Source organism: Schistocerca serialis, chromosome 10 (genome assembly GCF_023864345.2).
Source record: "Schistocerca serialis cubense isolate TAMUIC-IGC-003099 chromosome 10, iqSchSeri2.2, whole genome shotgun sequence".
In the NCBI taxonomy this organism is placed as follows: domain Eukaryota; kingdom Metazoa; phylum Arthropoda; class Insecta; order Orthoptera; family Acrididae; genus Schistocerca; species Schistocerca serialis.
In genome coordinates, this window is record NC_064647.1 from 183,525,620 (window position 1) to 183,544,670 (window position 19,051).

Here is a 19,051-nt window from a genome sequence, read left to right on the forward strand (position 1 = left end):
CTTTGCAATTAAAACAGAAGGTCAATGTCTCACCTCAAGAGGCTGAAGAGGAAAGGTTGATGTCCATGGCCTTTCTATTGGTCACAGGGAATCTGTCTTCTAAAATAGTTTGTATCCTCTCTAAACATAGTCAAGCCTATTTTTTCTGGCAATACCAAAGATAGCCACACTCCTTGGCTCTGTGAAGGAGGACTGGATTCTACAGAAGGCTGGCATATATAAAATTCTCTGTTGTATTTGTGACTTACTTTATGTATAGTTCAAGAATGAAGTCTGCCGTGCACTGTACTGAGCAAGCTATGCAGTGGAGCAAGAACATGCTGATTTCAACATCTGTTCTTCTGGGATTCATTTTTCAGGGAAGATATTGAAATAAATTTGATGAGTGAGTTAAGTTATTGTGATGACGATTTTAATTTTGACAAAGTGTGGAATCTGGCATTGGGAGTAATTAACTCTTGTTGACAATGGTACTGTACTCAAGTTGACCAGAATCGTGAAACAACATCCTTCACTACCTTATCATGGTAGCAAATATGTCTGCCACCCATGTCGTATTTCTTCCACCTTGATCGCCATGTACTCATTCGTACTTGGCTCGCCTCATCACTATGTAAGTTAGGTAGATGCAATTTACCATCTTTCTCTCTGGTTTGCCCGGAAGATCACTGAATTTGTGGCTGTCAGCCCTTCTTTTAACTATAATCTATTGTAGAGTCTTTGAGGAGGAGGAGGAAATTAGTGTTTAATGTCCTGTCAACAACGAGGTCATTAGAGACGGAGCACAAGCTCTGATTAGGGAATGATTGGTAAGGAAATCAGCATTTGCCAGAAGTGATCTAGGGAAATCATGGAAAATCTAAATCAGGATGGCTGGACACAGGATTGAACCGTCGTCCTCCTGAATGCGAGTCCAGTGTGACCCCTGCGCCACCTCACTCGGTAGGGCCTTTGAACAAGAAACTGCATCCAGTACCTGGAAGAAAGCACAAACCGCATCCATTTACAAGGAGGATAGTAGAAGTGATCCACAAAACTACCGTTCAATGTCCTTGACATCAGTTTGTTATAGACTCTTAGCACATGTTCTGATGTTAAACATAATTGAGTATCTTGAACAGAATGTCCTCCTCCATGCCATCTAACATAGATTCCGAAAACATTAATTGTGTGAAACCTAACTTGTATATTTCTCATATGGTATACTGAAAGCCTTGGATCGAGGCAGTCAGCCACATGAAATAGTTCTAGATTTCCAAAAAGCATTTGACTTGGTACCTCATCTACGTACATCATGAAAGTATTATCATATGGGGTAAGGAATGAAATTTGTGTGAATTGATGGTTTTTTTGAAAGGGAGGATACAGCAGGTTATCTCGGATGGGGAGTCATTGACAGATGTAGTAGTAGTCTGACCAGATTTCAAAGAGGAAAAATGCATACACTAGTGTTTATACACAACTTCATTACTTTGTGTACTCCTTACCTTTATTGACAGTCGTCGTGATATTTTGAAATTGATAATAGGCGTATGATGATGGTGCAGCAGCTGAAAAACTGATAGCAAGAATGGCACTTGTGAATTAGAAAGGAACATGGGGGTACATTACACATAAATAAAATACATTACCCGTAAATAAAATTCTTTTCTTCACAAATAAAAGAAATCAATATACAGTTTTTTTATTGTAATATCCTGGATATATTTTCTGCAACATTTAGTCACTTATTATATACTTAAGTACAATTTTTAATCCTAAAAAAATCTGTAATATTACTACTCAGTAATTAGACACACAAATTATATATTTCACACTAAAATTTAAGATTTCATTTGACTGTAGACTGTTAGGGCAAATGTGCTTATGAGCCAAACAATATTTGATAAGCATTGCTAAAACACACATCATCTCACACTCTTCACCAAATTAACTTCCATATGGCTGCAATCCTGTTAGGAGAAAAGGTGTGAGTGAGTGATGCTCCGTTATACCTCCTTTGGTTTTGGTTTTACTTGCATTGAGTACCATAAAGTGAAAGGTCGGCAAGTTAGGGACAGGGGTAGGTAATACCTGCGTTTCTTTGATACATATCCCTTACTCTTTCATTAGCCTTTTTTATGTTTATTCCAGTCTATGTCTTCCTCTATAATTTTTACCCTCTACAGCTCCATCTAGTACCATGGAAGTTATCCCCTGATGTCTTAACTGATGTCCTGCCATCCTGCCCCTTCTTCTTGTCACTGTTTCCCACATATTCCATTCCTCGTCCATTCTGTGGAGAACCTCCTCATTCCTTACCTGATTTTCAACATTTTTCTGTAGCACCACATCTCAAATTCTTCGATTCTCTTCTTTTCCGGTTTCCTCATAGTCCATGTCTCACTACCATACAATGATGTAGGCCAAATGTACATTCTCGGGAATTTCTACTGAGGCCTTTGTTTGGTACAAGTAGACTTCTCTTGCCCAGGAATGCCCTTTTTGAGGTGCTAGTCAGCTTTTTATGTTCTCCTTGCTCTATCTATCATGGATTATTTTGCCTGGCTAGGTAGTAGGATTCCTTAACTTCATCTACTTTGTGATCACCAGCCCTCATGTTTAGTTTCTCATTGTTCTCATTTCTGATACTTGTCATTACTTTTGTCTTTCTTTGATTTGCTCTCAATCCCTATTCTGTACTCATTAGCCTGTTCTTTCCATTAAGCAAATCCTGTAATTATTGTTCACTTTCACTGAGGGTAGCAATGTCATCAGCGAATCTTATCATTGATATCCTTTCACCTGAATTTTAATTCCACCCCTGAACTTTTCTTTTATTTCTGTGATTGCTTCCTCGATGTATAGATTGAACAGTAGGGGTGAGAGACTACATCCTTGTCTTACACTCTTTTTTAATCCGAGCACTTCGTATTTGGTCTTCCACTCTTATTGTTCCTCTTTTTTTTTTTTTTTTAATCCGAGCACTTCGTATTTGGTCTTCCACTCTTATTGTTCCTCTTTTTTTTTTTTTTTAATCCGAGCACTTCGTATTTGGTCTTCCACTCTTATTGTTCCTCTTGGTTCTCATATGCATTGTATATTCCTCATCTTTCCCTGAAGCTTACCCCTATTTTTCTCAGAATTTCGAGCATCTTGCGCCATTTTACAGTGTGAAACACTTTCTTCAGGTCAACAGATCCTATGAATGTGTCTTGATTTTTCTTTAGTCTTGCTTGCGATGTCAACCACCTTTCTTGTGCCTTTACCTTTCCTAAGGCCAAAATGATCCTCGTCTAACATATCCTCAATATTCTTTTCCATTTTTCTGTATGTTATTCTTTCACATTGCTAAATGTGCCCAGGACATTTCTTAGTGCTGCGATAAGAGCATTTTTCATTTTGGTTTAATATCTATGCATTGTACATCTAACAATTCTGTTGATATAAATAGTGGGACGATGGCAGCATGAGGAAACTTTTGATATCAAATTCATATGCAAATTAATTAAATTGACCAATTAATTACCACCCCTTCCCCAGATGACATGTTGTGTTTCCTCCAACCGGCGCATGGGGCCCCGGCCGCTATCACTCCCAACCCTCCCTCCTTCCCATCCCCCTCCACCCCTCTCTCCACCACCTCCTCCCCCACGTACCCTATCAGTGAGAATTTCGAGTTTTGGTGGGAATTTAGAATTTTGATGGGTATTTCATTATCCCAGGATGGTCTGATGTCCCACTACACCTCCTACTCAGGAACTGTCAGAAAATTAACAATGGCAGTGAGCTTTCCAGGACTTGAACTCTGATACTTGTGGATGGAATGCCAAAGTGAATCCCCAAACACGTGGAAACTGTCCAGATGTAGGAGAGGAAGGTTAGGTTAGTGTACATTATTTACTTCGGTTGGATAAAGATCGGTCTTAACTATGTAATGAATCATAAGAACACTCCTAATTACACAACTATATGCATACTGTTACACAAGGAGTGCCTAAAATTGCAATACAGCTCAAAAATTGAAGATACCATACAACTGGTGTTATCCTGCTGGGAAAAAATTTTGCAATAGCACTCGAAACTAGTGGCAGACATACTCTCAGACTCTGTCCTTCACCTAGAAGTTGGTGGGGAAAAGGTTGGAGTGGAAAATACTACCTTTATTTTTTGGCGGGAAATATCTTCAACTGACGAGATGATGGTCTTGGGCAGAAAGGAGTTTATTAAGTGTATTACCTGTAAACATGCAGCTGAGGACTGTACGTATTGCTGTTTGATGTCAGAGTTCCCTACAGATGCCTTGCGCTGCATTGCTTGACAATCACCCTGCAGCTCAGGTAATTGGAATTCAGTAAAGTCAACACTCTACCACAACTGATAGGAAATGCTTCGTTGTTCAAATTACACACTGAAATAGTCATTGGGGGGGGGGAGTCATAATGCAACACATGTACTGTTTCCTAAGGAAAATCGTTGTCCCAATGATTGCACCAGGAGAGAGAGGTGGCAACTACCCGTATGTTCTCAGTGATGTGCAGTCACAAACTACTGAACTTAAAAGCCACTCATCCCTCTCCTCACCATACTCACCATGGGTGGGGCTACAGCCTTTTTCAAATCTCCAGCTGCTACCACTTCTGTGTGGCACCTATGTTGACCTCCCCATCCTCATCCATCCTCGGTGTGCACATGGCTGCATGGTCCTACCAGCCACTCTGTTTTAACGATACCAGCATACACAAAAGGCCATAATGACCACTGAACAAAGCAAGATAAATGACGGCCACCCTGAGAGCAAATTGTTTGTATAAAATGCAGCCACGCTGCACAGCCCCCAGCTGCCTTGGGTGACCGCACACTCAGCCTGTCTCCCACCCACAATTGCATGGCAATCTGCAGCAAAGAACACTTTTATTTAATGTCAACATACCTCCTATAAGTGATCATCTATTAAGAAAAAGAAAACACAATCCCGACAATAATAAATGCCATCTTTCCACGAAATAGGTGCAGTCCATTTTGTTTTACTTTTATTAACAAAAACTGTATAGTTTCTACATTCAACTGAAGGATATAATTTGCATCTCCCTCTCCCCCTGCACCCCATTATTTTGCAACATCCAATGAAGTGGAAAAAAACTACAGAAATGTCGCCAATTACAGATTACGAACTGCAGAGACCGGGCTACACATCTGCAATACATCTCCACCCTGCATAAAATCGGAAAAAAGGGAAAGATACTACTACTATTTAGCTGCAAAAGCTACCAATCACTGCAGAATGTCCTCGTTATTTTGAAACCATCATCAGAGTAAAGAAAAAGAGATAATTTAAACTCTGAAGAAAAAAGTCTATGTTAAGCAATTTATTTCCGCTTAACGGACAAATTACATACCTTGAGAGCATCCCTCTCATTCAAATCAGTGTCTGTAAGTAAATTGTTATGCACGAGTGTATTACAAACATTTCAGACACATAAACTAATATTGCAGAATGCAACCTTTCACGCCATTTGTTTGCAGCTCTGAAAAAACACAATCATTTTGCATTCAGCAACAACAAAAAACTGTAATTCAAGAGGATAGTGTTGTTTTGTACAGTATGACAGGGCCCATTTGACAAATGTGATGCTATATCGCACTTGTGTTTACGAAACAAATCATGAGATTCTGTCTTGTACTAGAGCCTCCTAAAGTCACCTAGCAGAGAACCGTACAAGATTCCTCCAATACTTCGTAAGCAAATACCGTATGCGTGATGAAATCTGACACTTTTTGGTCCATAACTCACATCTGCCGAGCTGTGTGTAAAGTTTCTGTCATCAGGCAGAAAATCATTAGCAATAGCAACAGATTCTTTTGTTGTAGTTTTGTAAGCAATTTGGTCATTTCAGAACAGCCTGTTTCACATAATTTTACTAACATGTCAGGAATAACACTATCATTTCTAGGTTCCACAACAAGCTGTAATTCAAGTGGTGTCTTCTTTGTAATTAGAGGTTACGAAGTATGAAATAACATGAGACTTGCGATAACACCTATTTTTAAACAGGCAATCGTGATGATAATACTAAAAGCAGTCATGATTCCATGAGAACAGATACAGGTGATTTCTATTACTTAGCAAAATCGTTGTGCTTTGAGAGCATTCTTCGTGTTCAGATTACAAATTGTTATGCATTAGGTCATTACATTCATTTCAGACATATGAAATACTGATACAGATCAGTATCTATACAGTCATTTATTACATTCAAGAGCACTCCTCACATTATTTGTAACATCAAGAATAGATAAAAACCTGTGAACTATCTGCATCCAAACTTCAACCTGTCATATCTCTCCTTGTAATAAAAGCTACTATAAGACTTTACCAAGTTTTTCTCTTCTGATATATCGAAAAACAAATACCGTGTGCGTGTTGATGTTGAGCTTATTACGTATACTCGTATTGCTCCATTGGAGAAGGTGACCAGTGGATCTAATTTGTTTGCACAGACTTGAGTAAAGTTTTGTCGCCTGCACTGGAGGAAGGCCGTATCCAACCGACTACCAATCACAACAGAGTGTTCCTGTGTTGTTCTTTCATGAGCAGTGTAATACATTGTTTTTTAGCTGTAATACCTCCAAGCAGTGTATGACTACAGCTTTGTACTCCACCGTACATTTTGTTTTTCTACTATAACTTCAACGTCTGTGTCAGGTGATCACATTTTGATCCATTGGCTCTCACAGAAAGCTGAACATCATGTGGTGTAAACTGTACTGCTCCCACAACACACAGGATGGTAAGACACAGAAGCTATGTTTCTTATTCACAAAAATTTAGAAGACATTGTAACTTATGGAAACTGGAAGAATTTGCAGCATTGTGGAGTGTTTCCAAACAGCCGTCTGACAGTGGTGACCTATACAGTTAACCTCATCTGTCACAGTGACGGGGTAGCGGATGTCTAGTGTTCCACCAAGACTTTCTCAAACTAGTGTTCCGAAACACAAGTGTCGGGGCACTACGTGATATGGAACCGAACGAAATGTGCACTGCATTTCCAGGTGCTGTAACTACAGTACCACAGAAACTATCTCTCAACCAGAGCAGCATAACTGGGATTCAAATCAGGCGAATTCGACGGCTGAGGACTGTTCACCAAATGATGAGCTGGCAGTAGACGCAGAGAGAAGCGAATGCATTTCCCTGTCTTAGTTAATGATCAGCACGGGTGCCCACATTACACCCACCACTTGGCTGTGTGGGGGAGCAGCAGAGTGATGACTATTTGTTCTGGTCAGCTGGGAAGAATCACAGGTGGACCTCTCTACCATGACCTGACACCAAACAAACAATGTTTTCCTTGAGCAAAGCATTGGGCTCATTGTTGGTGGACTAGAACAGCTATGAGCTGATTGTTTCTTATTTGGCTACTCCATGTGTGAAAGTGATGCTTCTCCCTGTGGTCAATAGTTGGCGGGGCCCTGTGTGTTCTATACATATTTTCAACACTAGAGGAAATTCACCACTGAAACATTTGAGACTCCTGTGTGTAGAAGTGTATAAGTAAGCAGACTACGTAACTTGTGAATTATACAATTTCCACTGTTCATCAACACTATTCTTAATGCTTCTGTAAATTACAGGCATTCTGATTGAGTGAATTTACTTGTTATGGAGTGCTTGTCAGTTACAAGTAGCTCTAATGCTGAGTTAAGTAGGTGCAATTGCAGCAGCCCCTAACTGCAGATTCTCGTTCTCCATGTTGGCATCCCGATTGCACGCTTCTCATTTCATTGAATTCAATGTGCGCATTGTCTTTTAGTATTATCACTTCAGATTTGGTGAATAAGGTCTGTTGTACTGCTACAGGACATAAGTCCATTTGATGTATTCTGGCAGACGAAACACACCCACATGCAGCTAGTCATGTAATTTCAAGGCAACTCGTCCAATAGGGATGTATTCAACCTACCCCAACCAACCGGCCATCCATGGCTCTCTCTCATCAATAACCACCACGATTCAGTCGGTGATTGGCGTTACCATTGTGCTTATGATGAGCCCCAGGATTTGCTGTAAGTCCCTTTTTCTCCTTAATTATTATCAATTCCATGTGTTTATTCACGTATGTAGTCCAAAAGACTGTGATAGTGATTCTTTCATCTTGTTACAGCCCAATTTGAAGAAGAGGTGAGACCCCCTCCCCGCACTTTTAGGTGTATGGTTGTAGCTGAGGAGGAGGAGGAGGATGGGGATGTAATCTCCACAGCAGACATTGTGGAATTCAATGTAGGTAAGTAACCTAGTTGTGGCATCTTCCGTCACCTGATAGATAATTACAAATAAATAACATGTAGCAGTGTAACTTTGTGTGTTTTCGTTGCTATCTCCGGGGTAGCTCCTATATCAGGCAGAGGAGGAAGAAGTGGAAATGGAGGGAGACATGATTGATGGTGAGCTCATTTTTATTTTTTATTAGTTGTCAATCTTCTGACAGGTTTGATGAATTTGTCTCCTGTGCCAACCTCTTCATCTCAGAGTAGCACTTGGAACCAATGTCCTCAATTATTTGCTGCATGTATTCCATTCTCTGTCTTCCTCTACAGTTTTTGCCCTCTACAACTTCCTCTAGTACTATGGAAGTCATTCACTGATGTCTTCATAGGTGTCCTATCAGTCTATCCCTTCTCATTGTCAGTGTTTTCCACATATTCCTTTCCTCCCTAGGCTTCTGCTACTTCTCATTACTTTCATCTTTCTTCAATTTACTCACAATCCATATTCTGTAATCATTAGACTGTTCATTCCATTCAGCAAATAATGTAATTTTTTTTACTTTCACTAAGGATAGCAATATCACTAGTGAATTGTATTAGTGATATCCTTTCACCTTGAATTTTAATTCCACCTCTGAACTTTTCTTTTATTTCGATCATTGGTTCTTTAATGTATATATTGAACAGTAGGGGCAAAAGGCTACAGCCCTATCTTACAACCTTTTTAATACGAGCCCTCCGTGTTTGGTTGTCCACTTTTATTATTCCCTCTTGGCACTTGTACGTATTGTATGTTACCCATCTCTCACTATAGCTTACCCCTACTTTTCTCAGAATTTTGGACATCTTTCACCATTTTATAGTGTTGAACACTTTTCCAGGTCGACAAATCCTATGAATGTGTGTTGATTTTACTTTAGTGATGCTTCTGTTATAAGTCACAAGGTCAGAATTGCCTCTCTGATGATCGTCATCTAACACATCCTCAATTTTATTTTCCATTCTTCTGTATATTGTTCTTGTTAGCAACTTGGATGCATGAACTGTTAAGCTGATTGTCTGATAAAAGGCTATTTTCCTATGTTAAAAATATGGCTCGGATTGTTGTTATTCAGAGTGACTATAAGATTCAAGTTGCTTTTACGGTCTATATTCTTACAAAATATATCTAATTTTTTTGTAATCCAAGCTTAAAAAATCATTAAATATAAAGATTATGCCACATGATAGAAAATGCTCTTTTATTGGCTGGTGCTCTGGTGACATCACAAACTACGAGTAAGCTGAAGGTATGGAGTGTTACAGGAGTGTTAGCCATAGTTACTAGCTTTTTACATACTTTTTCTGCAAATAATTTAGCTATTTAGTGCTGAAAAATGCCTTTACAACTTTTAAGTAACAATGCAAAGGAATTTTGTGAGTGCTGATAGTGGAAACCCTACAAAAATTGGTATGTTTATGCTCTACGAATTACAGCGGAAATATGTACAGGGATGGATATTGTTGTTTTCCCTGCACCCTGCAAAATCCTTACATCCACTCAAAACCAAGGTATTGAAGAACTTCTGCAAATGGATCTGTATCTTATATCTAAATTGTCAACTATCAGTCATGAAATACGACCCAAAACACAATAAAAATTTTTTTGGCAAATTGTAGTGCTGATTTCTGCTATACAAGATACTCAGCAGAGACAGAAATGGAGCATGGGCGCTGTGGCGCAACAGATAGTGCATGTAACTACAGATAAGGGGAACGTAGGTTCCAATCCTGCAAGGGTCTTAAATTTTTGAAAGTTTACGTGTAATATGAAAAGAGCATTAGCATGAACTCGAACTCATTGTAGCAGTTGTTTCCGTGGTGGGATGTATTGTATATAGCTTTACATTAATCTTAGTCTGTGAAATGGACAGATGAGGATTGTGCAACATGCAGGTAACACAAAGGAAAGGGCTGTGCTGTTTGTGAGTGTAAACTCATGTCAGTGTCTGAAGTAGACTTAACTCCATCTTATGTAATAAGGATCCTAGCTCGACTGTACAAAGATAAAAAATTGTTTCTAATAAAGTAAAAAGTGTGTGGTCACATTAACTAGACAATATCTTTTTAAACATGACGTTTGTAAAACAGCTATAGCAAATTTAAGCGCATGTAAATGCTAAGGAAAACACAATAATACTCTTTTTTTTTAATCGGTGCAGTGAAGTTTTGTAATTGTGATTTAGTTTTCATATGAAAGTACTGTCACTTTGTTTTATAAATAAATTAAAATATTGTTGCTATGTAGTTTTGAGCTGGGAACTTCTGGATATCATCTTTTAATATCCAACAGTCCACCACATTACCAACTGAAATGGATATCGTTATAATTTTTAATAAGAGTTTAATTTCATCTACTGACACCATCCTTCTGTGTAATTAATGTTAACTTTAGAGCACAAGACATTTTTAACTAAGTAAGAGAACTAGAGCATCAACGTTGTGGCATTTTGCCAGTACAGTGCAACCAATTTTTATGCACCTTCTCATTCTCTGAAATACTTGGAAACAATTTTTCAAGAGTTTTTATGGGTGTATTTGTACAGCGTGGTACTACATGCCATTTGTAATCCATTTTTTGAAATGTAAGTTCCAAAACAAGACACCACAGTGAATTACCTTTACGACAGTAGAAGCAGCGAGCTAGCCGGTGATGTCACAGATATCACATGACTCGAAAGGAGCATTTTAGTGGGCTTTCAAATTATTTGAATTTCATTTCCATTTTTATAAAAATACTGAAATTCCAGAAGGAAAAAAAAAACATGTTCCAAGCATAAAATGGCATAATTAACCATTTAAGATGATTTCCTAAAACAGCCAAATACCCTATTCTTGCACTTTTCAGCTCTTCCAGTCTTCAGAAGTGTGTGGGTGCTATTTTTCCGAAAGTCAGATGGTATGTCACCAGACTCGTGCATGTACACACTAAAGTGAATAGTCGATTTGTTGCCATTAAGTCCTCCAAAGCTCTCTTAAAATCTGATTCTAATACTGGATCCCCTATCTCTTCTAAATGAATTCCTGTTTATTCTTCTATCACATCAGACTAGTCTTCCGCCTCGTAGAGGGCTTCAGTGTACTCTTTCGACCTATCTGCTCTCTCCTCTGTATTTGACTGTGGAATCCCGGTTGCACTCTTAATGTTACCAAAACAGTGTTTGATACCAAAGAATTTGATCTTGCATGCTTTCCATGTAGTTGAAAATACTTCTAGGTATTTCGAATTATGCAAGTTTTTCAATAAATTTAATGATTTATACATTGTTTTGATGTTATCCACAGATAACTCCTGGTATGCTGATGCTGCTGCTCCGTCATCAAAGTCGCTCATCTGGGAGTCAGCAATGCTCTGCCCGGTCGCCGCCCGCTGAGGCATCGCATCCTGCGCCGCGTACGTGCCTGCGATTCCGGAGACTGTTACAGTCCCTGGTCCCCACCACCCTCTGCCTCGTTTAGCCTGTTCTGTCCGACCAGGCGATGAAGGTGGATGTGCTGGTCACTCAAGGCCCTCAGGCCGCCCCTGCTCCCAGGACAGGACCGGACTCGAACCCGCGCCCTCCTGGACGCCGTGCCGCAACTTGCCACTAGTGGTGCTTGCCGGATGGCAACACCCACTGCCGTCTCTGGTGCTGCCGCAGCGCTGCCACGCCTCCTGCAGCGTACGCCTCGCCCAGACTCTGGTATGCCAGGTGGGAAGCAAACGTGCCCCGTCCTGGACCTGCTGCAGACCGCTGTCGCTGCCCTCCTTCAGGCAGACCTTGTAATCTCCAAGTACCCAGCTGCCATTCTGTCCCGTCCCGCTCTAGCTCCAACCCGTCATTGTTATCCTTCAAAGCATAGTCTAAAACAACCTTGGTTTCCATGTAATAAGGGAAGATGGAAGTCACAGATATTCAAAATGAAGAAATGAAAATTAGAAACTTACTTTAAATTTTCTTGTAACGGAAGTAAATGTGCTCAAGGTTACTCCTACAGAAAAGCAATAGAAATCACAACAGCAGCATAAAACATTACTTACAGACTTCTTTACGATGATATTTTGATTTCCAGTGCTGAAACTTCATCAGCCTAACAGATGTTGCACTGTAACTGCCCTGTATGTATGTCCCAAGGTTTCGATTTCACTAAATGTTGTTACGTTCATGTGTCATTTCAACCACAGCACCTGATCAGTGTTGGTACCAATATTAGCGAAGTGAGATATAGGAATGTCCAGTTTTCATGTAGTGGTGATTCTAATGCATCATAGAGAAGATATTATCAGTTGTGAATATGAATGCATATACTTCCTTTTATGACTCGTAACAGCTACATACCCACACAATTTTTTTCTTTGTGCATGTCTATGGCAAAGTATGTTTAAAATTCTATAAGGTCATTGGCTCCCTTGTGTAATTAATATTAAAAATCTGCACTTCAGTGTTCAGTTTCATGTATTAATATTATGATAGCCATCTAATGACTTACGGAGCCTTGATTCAATCATTTAAATGTGTTTGGATAGTTAAACTGATACTATCATTATTGTCCCTAAATAAAAAACATTCTGTATGTCTTCCCTACACATCTTATTGGCAATAAATTCAATCAAGTTATACATTGTTATTTCAATGTATGTCAACAGTACTTGATTCCTAAATAAATCTAACAGTTATGTTAGTTCACTTGTGGCTGCAGGCAATACTTTACGCTGCTGTATCTGTCATATAAATTTTTCATAGAGATAGACAACCTTACGTGCAGTGTTATGCTTACTAATGGCATACCCAAGTTACTTTCATTTTGGTTGAGCATTCGATGTCCTGCACCAAGTTCCTGGCTTGGTGATGTACTTAATGCCTTTCAGATGTGTATTAATCACTCTTTCTTCTCATTAACATCCATGCTGTATTTCACTCAAGCAATGTCCCCTGTTTGTGCATACGCCTTGCTTTATACCACTTACATGCAGTATTTGTTAGTGCTCTTTGCAGTTATGAGTACCATTCAGATTTATCATAAAAGTTATATTGTCTAACACTCTATGACCAATTATCTGTGGTGGTATTTGCTCATACACAGAAAAGTCGTGGTGGATTTCAGTACATAGCTATGCTTTGTGTGTGTGTGTGTGTGTGTGTGTGTGTGTGTGTGTGTGTGTGTGAGAGAGTGAGAGAGAGAGAGAGAGAGAGAGCACTAATTTCATTTTTATTATTTTTCAGAAGCGTTACCAGATAGTCCGGTATCACTGTCGCCGCCACTGCCGCCACCACAGGAACTACCAAGGTGGTACTTAGTGCCTGAGGATGAGGAGAATAATGTACAATGTTTGTGTGAAGTTGTAAAAATAGATTAAAAGGACAATATTTTTATAGAAAAAGCTTTTCTTTTTTTGTGACCCCTCTCTCGCATACCTAACGTCCTCTACAACATTAGTCTGATACCACAATGTACACCACTGCAAACCATGTGTGTTTGATCCTTTAGAAATACATCATGTAATGGATCACAAGCTGTTAATTTCATCATAGCAACAGCAAGCACAGTAAGTAAATGCTTCACTAACACTGCTGCTGCCGACAACGGGAATGCCTAGACAGAATGTGTCTTACTTAGCTGCCAAGTGCCTTCAATATTTGTGTCACTTTGCTGTACGGCTTCTCCCAATCTATTTGAATGATTCCCACCTTCGTACCTTACTATATGTTCTCAATTTGCACTATAACTTTGATGCCACTCTCAGCTGCTATACCAACATGAACATGCATACTTTGTATGTGGATTGTAATAGAGTTTTTTACAGAGAGCTGGTTCACTTACCAACTGACCTGTATTGTAATCAGAGAGAGAATATAATCACATATTTGCCATCTCAAAATTATGCCAAAGTATTGCAACCATCAGATCCCATTTCAAAGGACTTGTCCGTCCGTCATTCAATTTGAAGACGTTTGGTGGTTCTTCAGCGTACGTTATAGCACCATCCTTACTCTGAATAGTTCACTCCTCCACTTTCACTAGGAGTGCAGTGCCATGTGTAGTAATGAGACAGTCAGACCGGTATAGTGAATGCCCATGCTTGTTTCAGTCGAAGTTAGTAAACAGTGCTTTAGCACTTTTCAATACATTTCAGATATCCATCAACCCACACACACACATTGATCATTAATCATGTAATTCACTATTGTTTGATGATTGCTCCCTGATCGTCAAATTCATGTGATCTGAATGCCAGTTATGTTGCTCTGGTTGGGAGTTAGTTTCTGTGGTATAGTAGTTAAGGCACTTGACTGGGAATACAGTACATGTTTCGTTTGGTGTCTGTATCATATAGTGCCAGACCCTTGTGTTTTACAACACTAGAAAGGTCTTGGTGGAATACTAGACATCCATTACCCTGTCACTGTGAAAGATGAGGTTAGTTGTACAGATCACCACCTTCAGACAGCTGTTTGGAAATGGTCCACAATGCAGCAAACTGATCCAGTTTCCATTTGTTGCAATGTCTTCCATATTTTTGTCAGTAAGAAAAATCACCTCTGTGTTTTGTTTCTATCGTCCTGTGTGTTGTGGGACCAGCATAGCTGACACCATGCAAGGTACAGCTTGAGCCGATGGATTGAAACGTGTTAATGTCAGTGTAGCACCTGACAGAGGTCTCTAAGTCACGGTAGAAAAACAGAATTTATGGCATTGTACAAAGCTGTAGTCATACACTGCTTGGAGGTGTTACAGCTGAAAAACAATGTATTAAACTGCTTGTGAAATATCAACACAGGAACTCTCTGTTGTGATTGATAGTCTGTTGGATATGGTCTTCCTCCAGCACAGGCGGCAAAACTTTACTCAGGTCTGTGTAAACAAATTAGATCCACTGGTCACCTGCTCCAATGGAGCCATACATGTATACGTAACATGCACAATGTCAACACACATATGGTACTTATTTTCAACATATCGGAATAGAGAAACCTGGTAAAGTCTTACAGTAGGTTCCATTACAAGGAGAGTTATGAGTGGTTTAAGTTTGGATGCAGATAATTCATAGTTCTTTGCCTCTTCTCAATGTTACAAATAATGGTGAGGAGTGCTCTCGAATGTAATAAATGACTGTATAGATGCTAATATGTATCCGTATTTCATATGTCTGAAATGAGTGTAATGCTCTCATGCGTGACAATTTGTAATTTGAAAATGTCGAATGCTCTCAAACTGCATCAATTTTGCTTGTAAAACTAATCAGCTGTATCTATTTTCATGGAATCACGAAAGCTTTTATCATCATCTTGATTGTGTGTTTAAAATAGATGTTATTTCCTACTTCATTACCTCTAATGATAAAGTAGACATCACTTGAATTATAGCTCATTATGGAACCTAGAAATGATAGTGTTATTCCTGACATGTTAGTAAATTATGTGAAATAGGCTGTTCTGAAATGACCAAATTGCTTACAAAACTACAACACAGGAATCTGCTGCTATTGCTAATGATTTTTTGCCTGATGGCAGAAACTTTATACACAGCTCGCAGATGCGAGTTATGGACCAAAGTATCAGACTTCATCACGCATACAGTATTTGTTTATGATGTATCAGAGGAATCTTGTACGGTTCTCTGTTAGGTGACTTTAGGAGGTTCTAGTACAAGACAGAATCTTATGATTTGTTTCATAAACACCAGTGCGATATAGCATCACATTGGTAAAACAGGGCCTGTCATAGTGTACAAAACATTGTCCTCTTGAATTATAGCTTGTAGTTGTTGAATGTAAAAATCATTGTATTTTTTCCCGAGATGCGAGCAAATGGTGTGAAAAGGCTGCATTCTGCAATGTTATTTCACATGTCTAAAATCCTTGTAATTCACACATGCATGACAATTTACTTACAGCCGCTGGATTGAACTTCAGGGATGCCACCAGGTAAGGCGGGAGGTTGCGATAACATATGCGCCGCACAGAAGTAATAGCACTGGACATTTGAAAAAGCCTGTATACCCACCTACAGTGAGGAGAGGGAGGGATGAGTGGCTTTAAGCTCGATAGTTCATGACCGCACATCGAGGAGAACATATGTGTAGTCGTCACCCCTCCCTCCTAGTGCAATCTTTTGGTGCGATGAATGTCCCTAGTTCCCAGTACATCTTACACTATGACCTGTTGATTACGAGTGTTGGTTTTTTCATGACTATTTGAATTTTTGATTAGAATAGTGAACCATTTTCCATCAGTTGTGATAGCATGACTGTCGAGCAATGCAGTGGGAGGCACCAGTAGCGAACTCTGACATCAAACTGCGATAGATACAGTCCTCGACCGTATGCTTACAGGTGAGTGAGTTGAATGTATTTTTCGGCAAAAAATAAAGATAGTACTTTCCACTGCAGCCTTTTTCCCCACCAGCTTGTAGGTGAAGGGTAGAGTTTTAGTACGTCTGCAACTAGTTTCGAGTGCTATTGTGAAATTTTCTTTTCCTAGCAGGATAACACCAGTTGTAGGTCATCAATTTTTGAGTTGAATTGTGATTTTGGCACTCCTTGATTAGCACTGTGCATATAGTTGTGTAATTATGACTGATCTTTATGATAAATTATGTAGTTAAGACTAATCTTTACCCAACCAAAATAAATAAAGTACACCAACCTAAACTTTCTCTCCTCCATCTGGACAGTTTCCACGTGTTGCAGGATGTACATGGACTTTCCATTCTGAAGTACCGCCATTTTTAATTTCCTGTCAGTTCCTGGGTTGGGGGAAAGGGAGGGGGGGGGGGGGGTGGATGGGGTGGGACGTCAGTACAGCCCTAGGACAATAAAATTCCCGCCAAAATTCGAAATTCCCAACAAAATTTGTAATTTTCACCAGTGGGGGGGAGGGGGGGCAGCAGACGATGATGCATGTGCCAGCTGTGGAAAACACATGACATCATGAGGGGGTGGCAATTGATTAATCAGTTTAATTAATTTGCAATTCAGTTTGATGCCAAGTATTTCCTCAGGCACCATCATGCCACTACTGACACATGCTCTTTCAAGACATCACCAAGTATGTAACGACAGTGCCAAAAAATGTGGCAGGAGAATTAAGTGCAATCTCTAAATGGCAAATAGTTGTTAAACGAAATTACAGATGTGAGTGATGAGTTACACAACCCACTGTACAGCACACTTTTTTGTCATACAGATATAAAAGTGATCTTACTCTGTGCTCAGTTTTGTTTGACACAGCACATGTATTTTCTCGTGGTGGAGGTTGAATGAACAATGACACTTTTTTTTTTACGTTGCATGATATTTGTATGGTTTTTGTCTGAAGCATGAGCTATAACATGAAACTTATTCCACATATATACTCCTTCTTTAATGGAACACATTTGCAATTGTGCACTTTGCATAAATTAATTTTCATCTAACACCTTTCACAGTCTTCCAAAATGCAGCTTTGTTTAAAGGCCATCATGTCCCGACAGTCGGTCATTTCACCCTGTCATTGCTACTTTATAGCAGCAATATGTGTCCCCGTCTTCCATACTAGAATAACAATAAATCATGAGCAGCCTTGCACTCCATCATACTTCAGTAAGATAGAGGTCATCCATTATGAAGTGACTGCGGCACTACAGTGTTCACAGTCGTCAAACTTGCGGAACTACTGTGGGGACAAAGGAATCCCTTCAGCACTGATGTAACAGCCAGAACATTAGACTTTCACTCGCCACATTTTTTGTATCATTTGCATGTACTGCACCAAAGTGTCAGGTAGTCATAATCCTGTAATAGGGATGGTGATTTTTTTTTTTTTTTTTTTTTTTTTTTTTTATGTTTCTGGTTGGTAGTAGTATAATTATTACTACAAAAATGTATAAAAATACATTTGTATTAAAAGAAAATTGCATTTGTTTGACATTATAATTAAAAATTAACTCAATATGGTTTTACCCAGATTCAAGAGCTCCAGAACCCACGTACAGCAAAAGCAATTCCCCCCCCTGGGTTGGACTTAATTCAGTGGTCGTCAAAACTGCAGCCCTCGGACCGCGTGCAGACATAATCAAATATATGTGTGGTGTACTGTTGTCAGCCGTATTTTATAACATTGCACGTAGCAGGAACCACCCAAATCCAGAAACATCAGTTACTGCTAAGGGCTTCTTAAGAGAGTAGTTTTTGTGCTCAGTAACAAGCAAAAATATCTAGAGTAATATTGTAAAATTTGCTGTATTTCAATTGACAGTAATGGATTCAGCCATGAGATAAATAAATTTGGCCTATTACATCAGGGTCAAAGGAATAAGCAGCTTGACCACTGCCAGGTTAGAGGATGTGTCCCAGTACTCAGAACGCACAGGCTTGTGCGACTTATACCAATCAGCTGGTATGGTATGAATTTTGACATGGAAATAATATGGATTTGTAAATGCACATTATGGTTGTCTTCTTCAAATGCAGTACTTGTTTGTAGCAAGGAATTTGAATTAGTTAAAGCTGTTGTAATGCAATGCAACTGACATTTAAAACATTATCAAGCTTTTGTGAAGATGTCACATTTAAATAAGAGTACAAAGAAGTCCTATAATAAATCAAAATCATTCATTCACATACACAGTGAAACCGACAACATTTCATCTCGCAACTATAGTGTCACAACTGTCAGATCGCTGAGGCTGACAGCAATCCCAAACAAGACCACAGTCTACATGATGAGCTCTGAATAGTGCCAACGTTTAATGATTAGTACTTATGGGCTGATGCCAACTTATCATGGCCATACTATAGCTAA

General features: G+C 39.3%; 1 protein-coding gene across 9 annotated transcripts in view; it reads left to right on the forward strand.

The window, feature by feature from the left end:
* Positions 1-19,051, forward strand: part of LOC126425006 (zinc finger protein 271-like) — an 87,104-nt gene that overhangs the window by 60,687 nt on the left and 7,366 nt on the right. The window contains exons 7-9 of one of the 9 annotated variants that reach the window (XR_007576244.1): positions 8,148-8,267; positions 11,575-11,981; positions 13,494-13,627. The exons of 6 other annotated variants lie outside the window; for them this stretch is intronic. Coding sequence is in view for 1 of the 3 variants with exons in the window: in XM_050087912.1 (XP_049943869.1) it covers positions 8,148-8,157 (10 nt within the window). In the remaining 2 variants the exon portion in view is untranslated. Of the gene's footprint in view, positions 1-8,147; positions 8,346-11,574; positions 13,456-13,493; positions 13,628-19,051 lie in introns of those variants that run through there. 2 more of the 9 variants (XR_007576243.1, XM_050087912.1) reach the window with 2 other exon arrangements.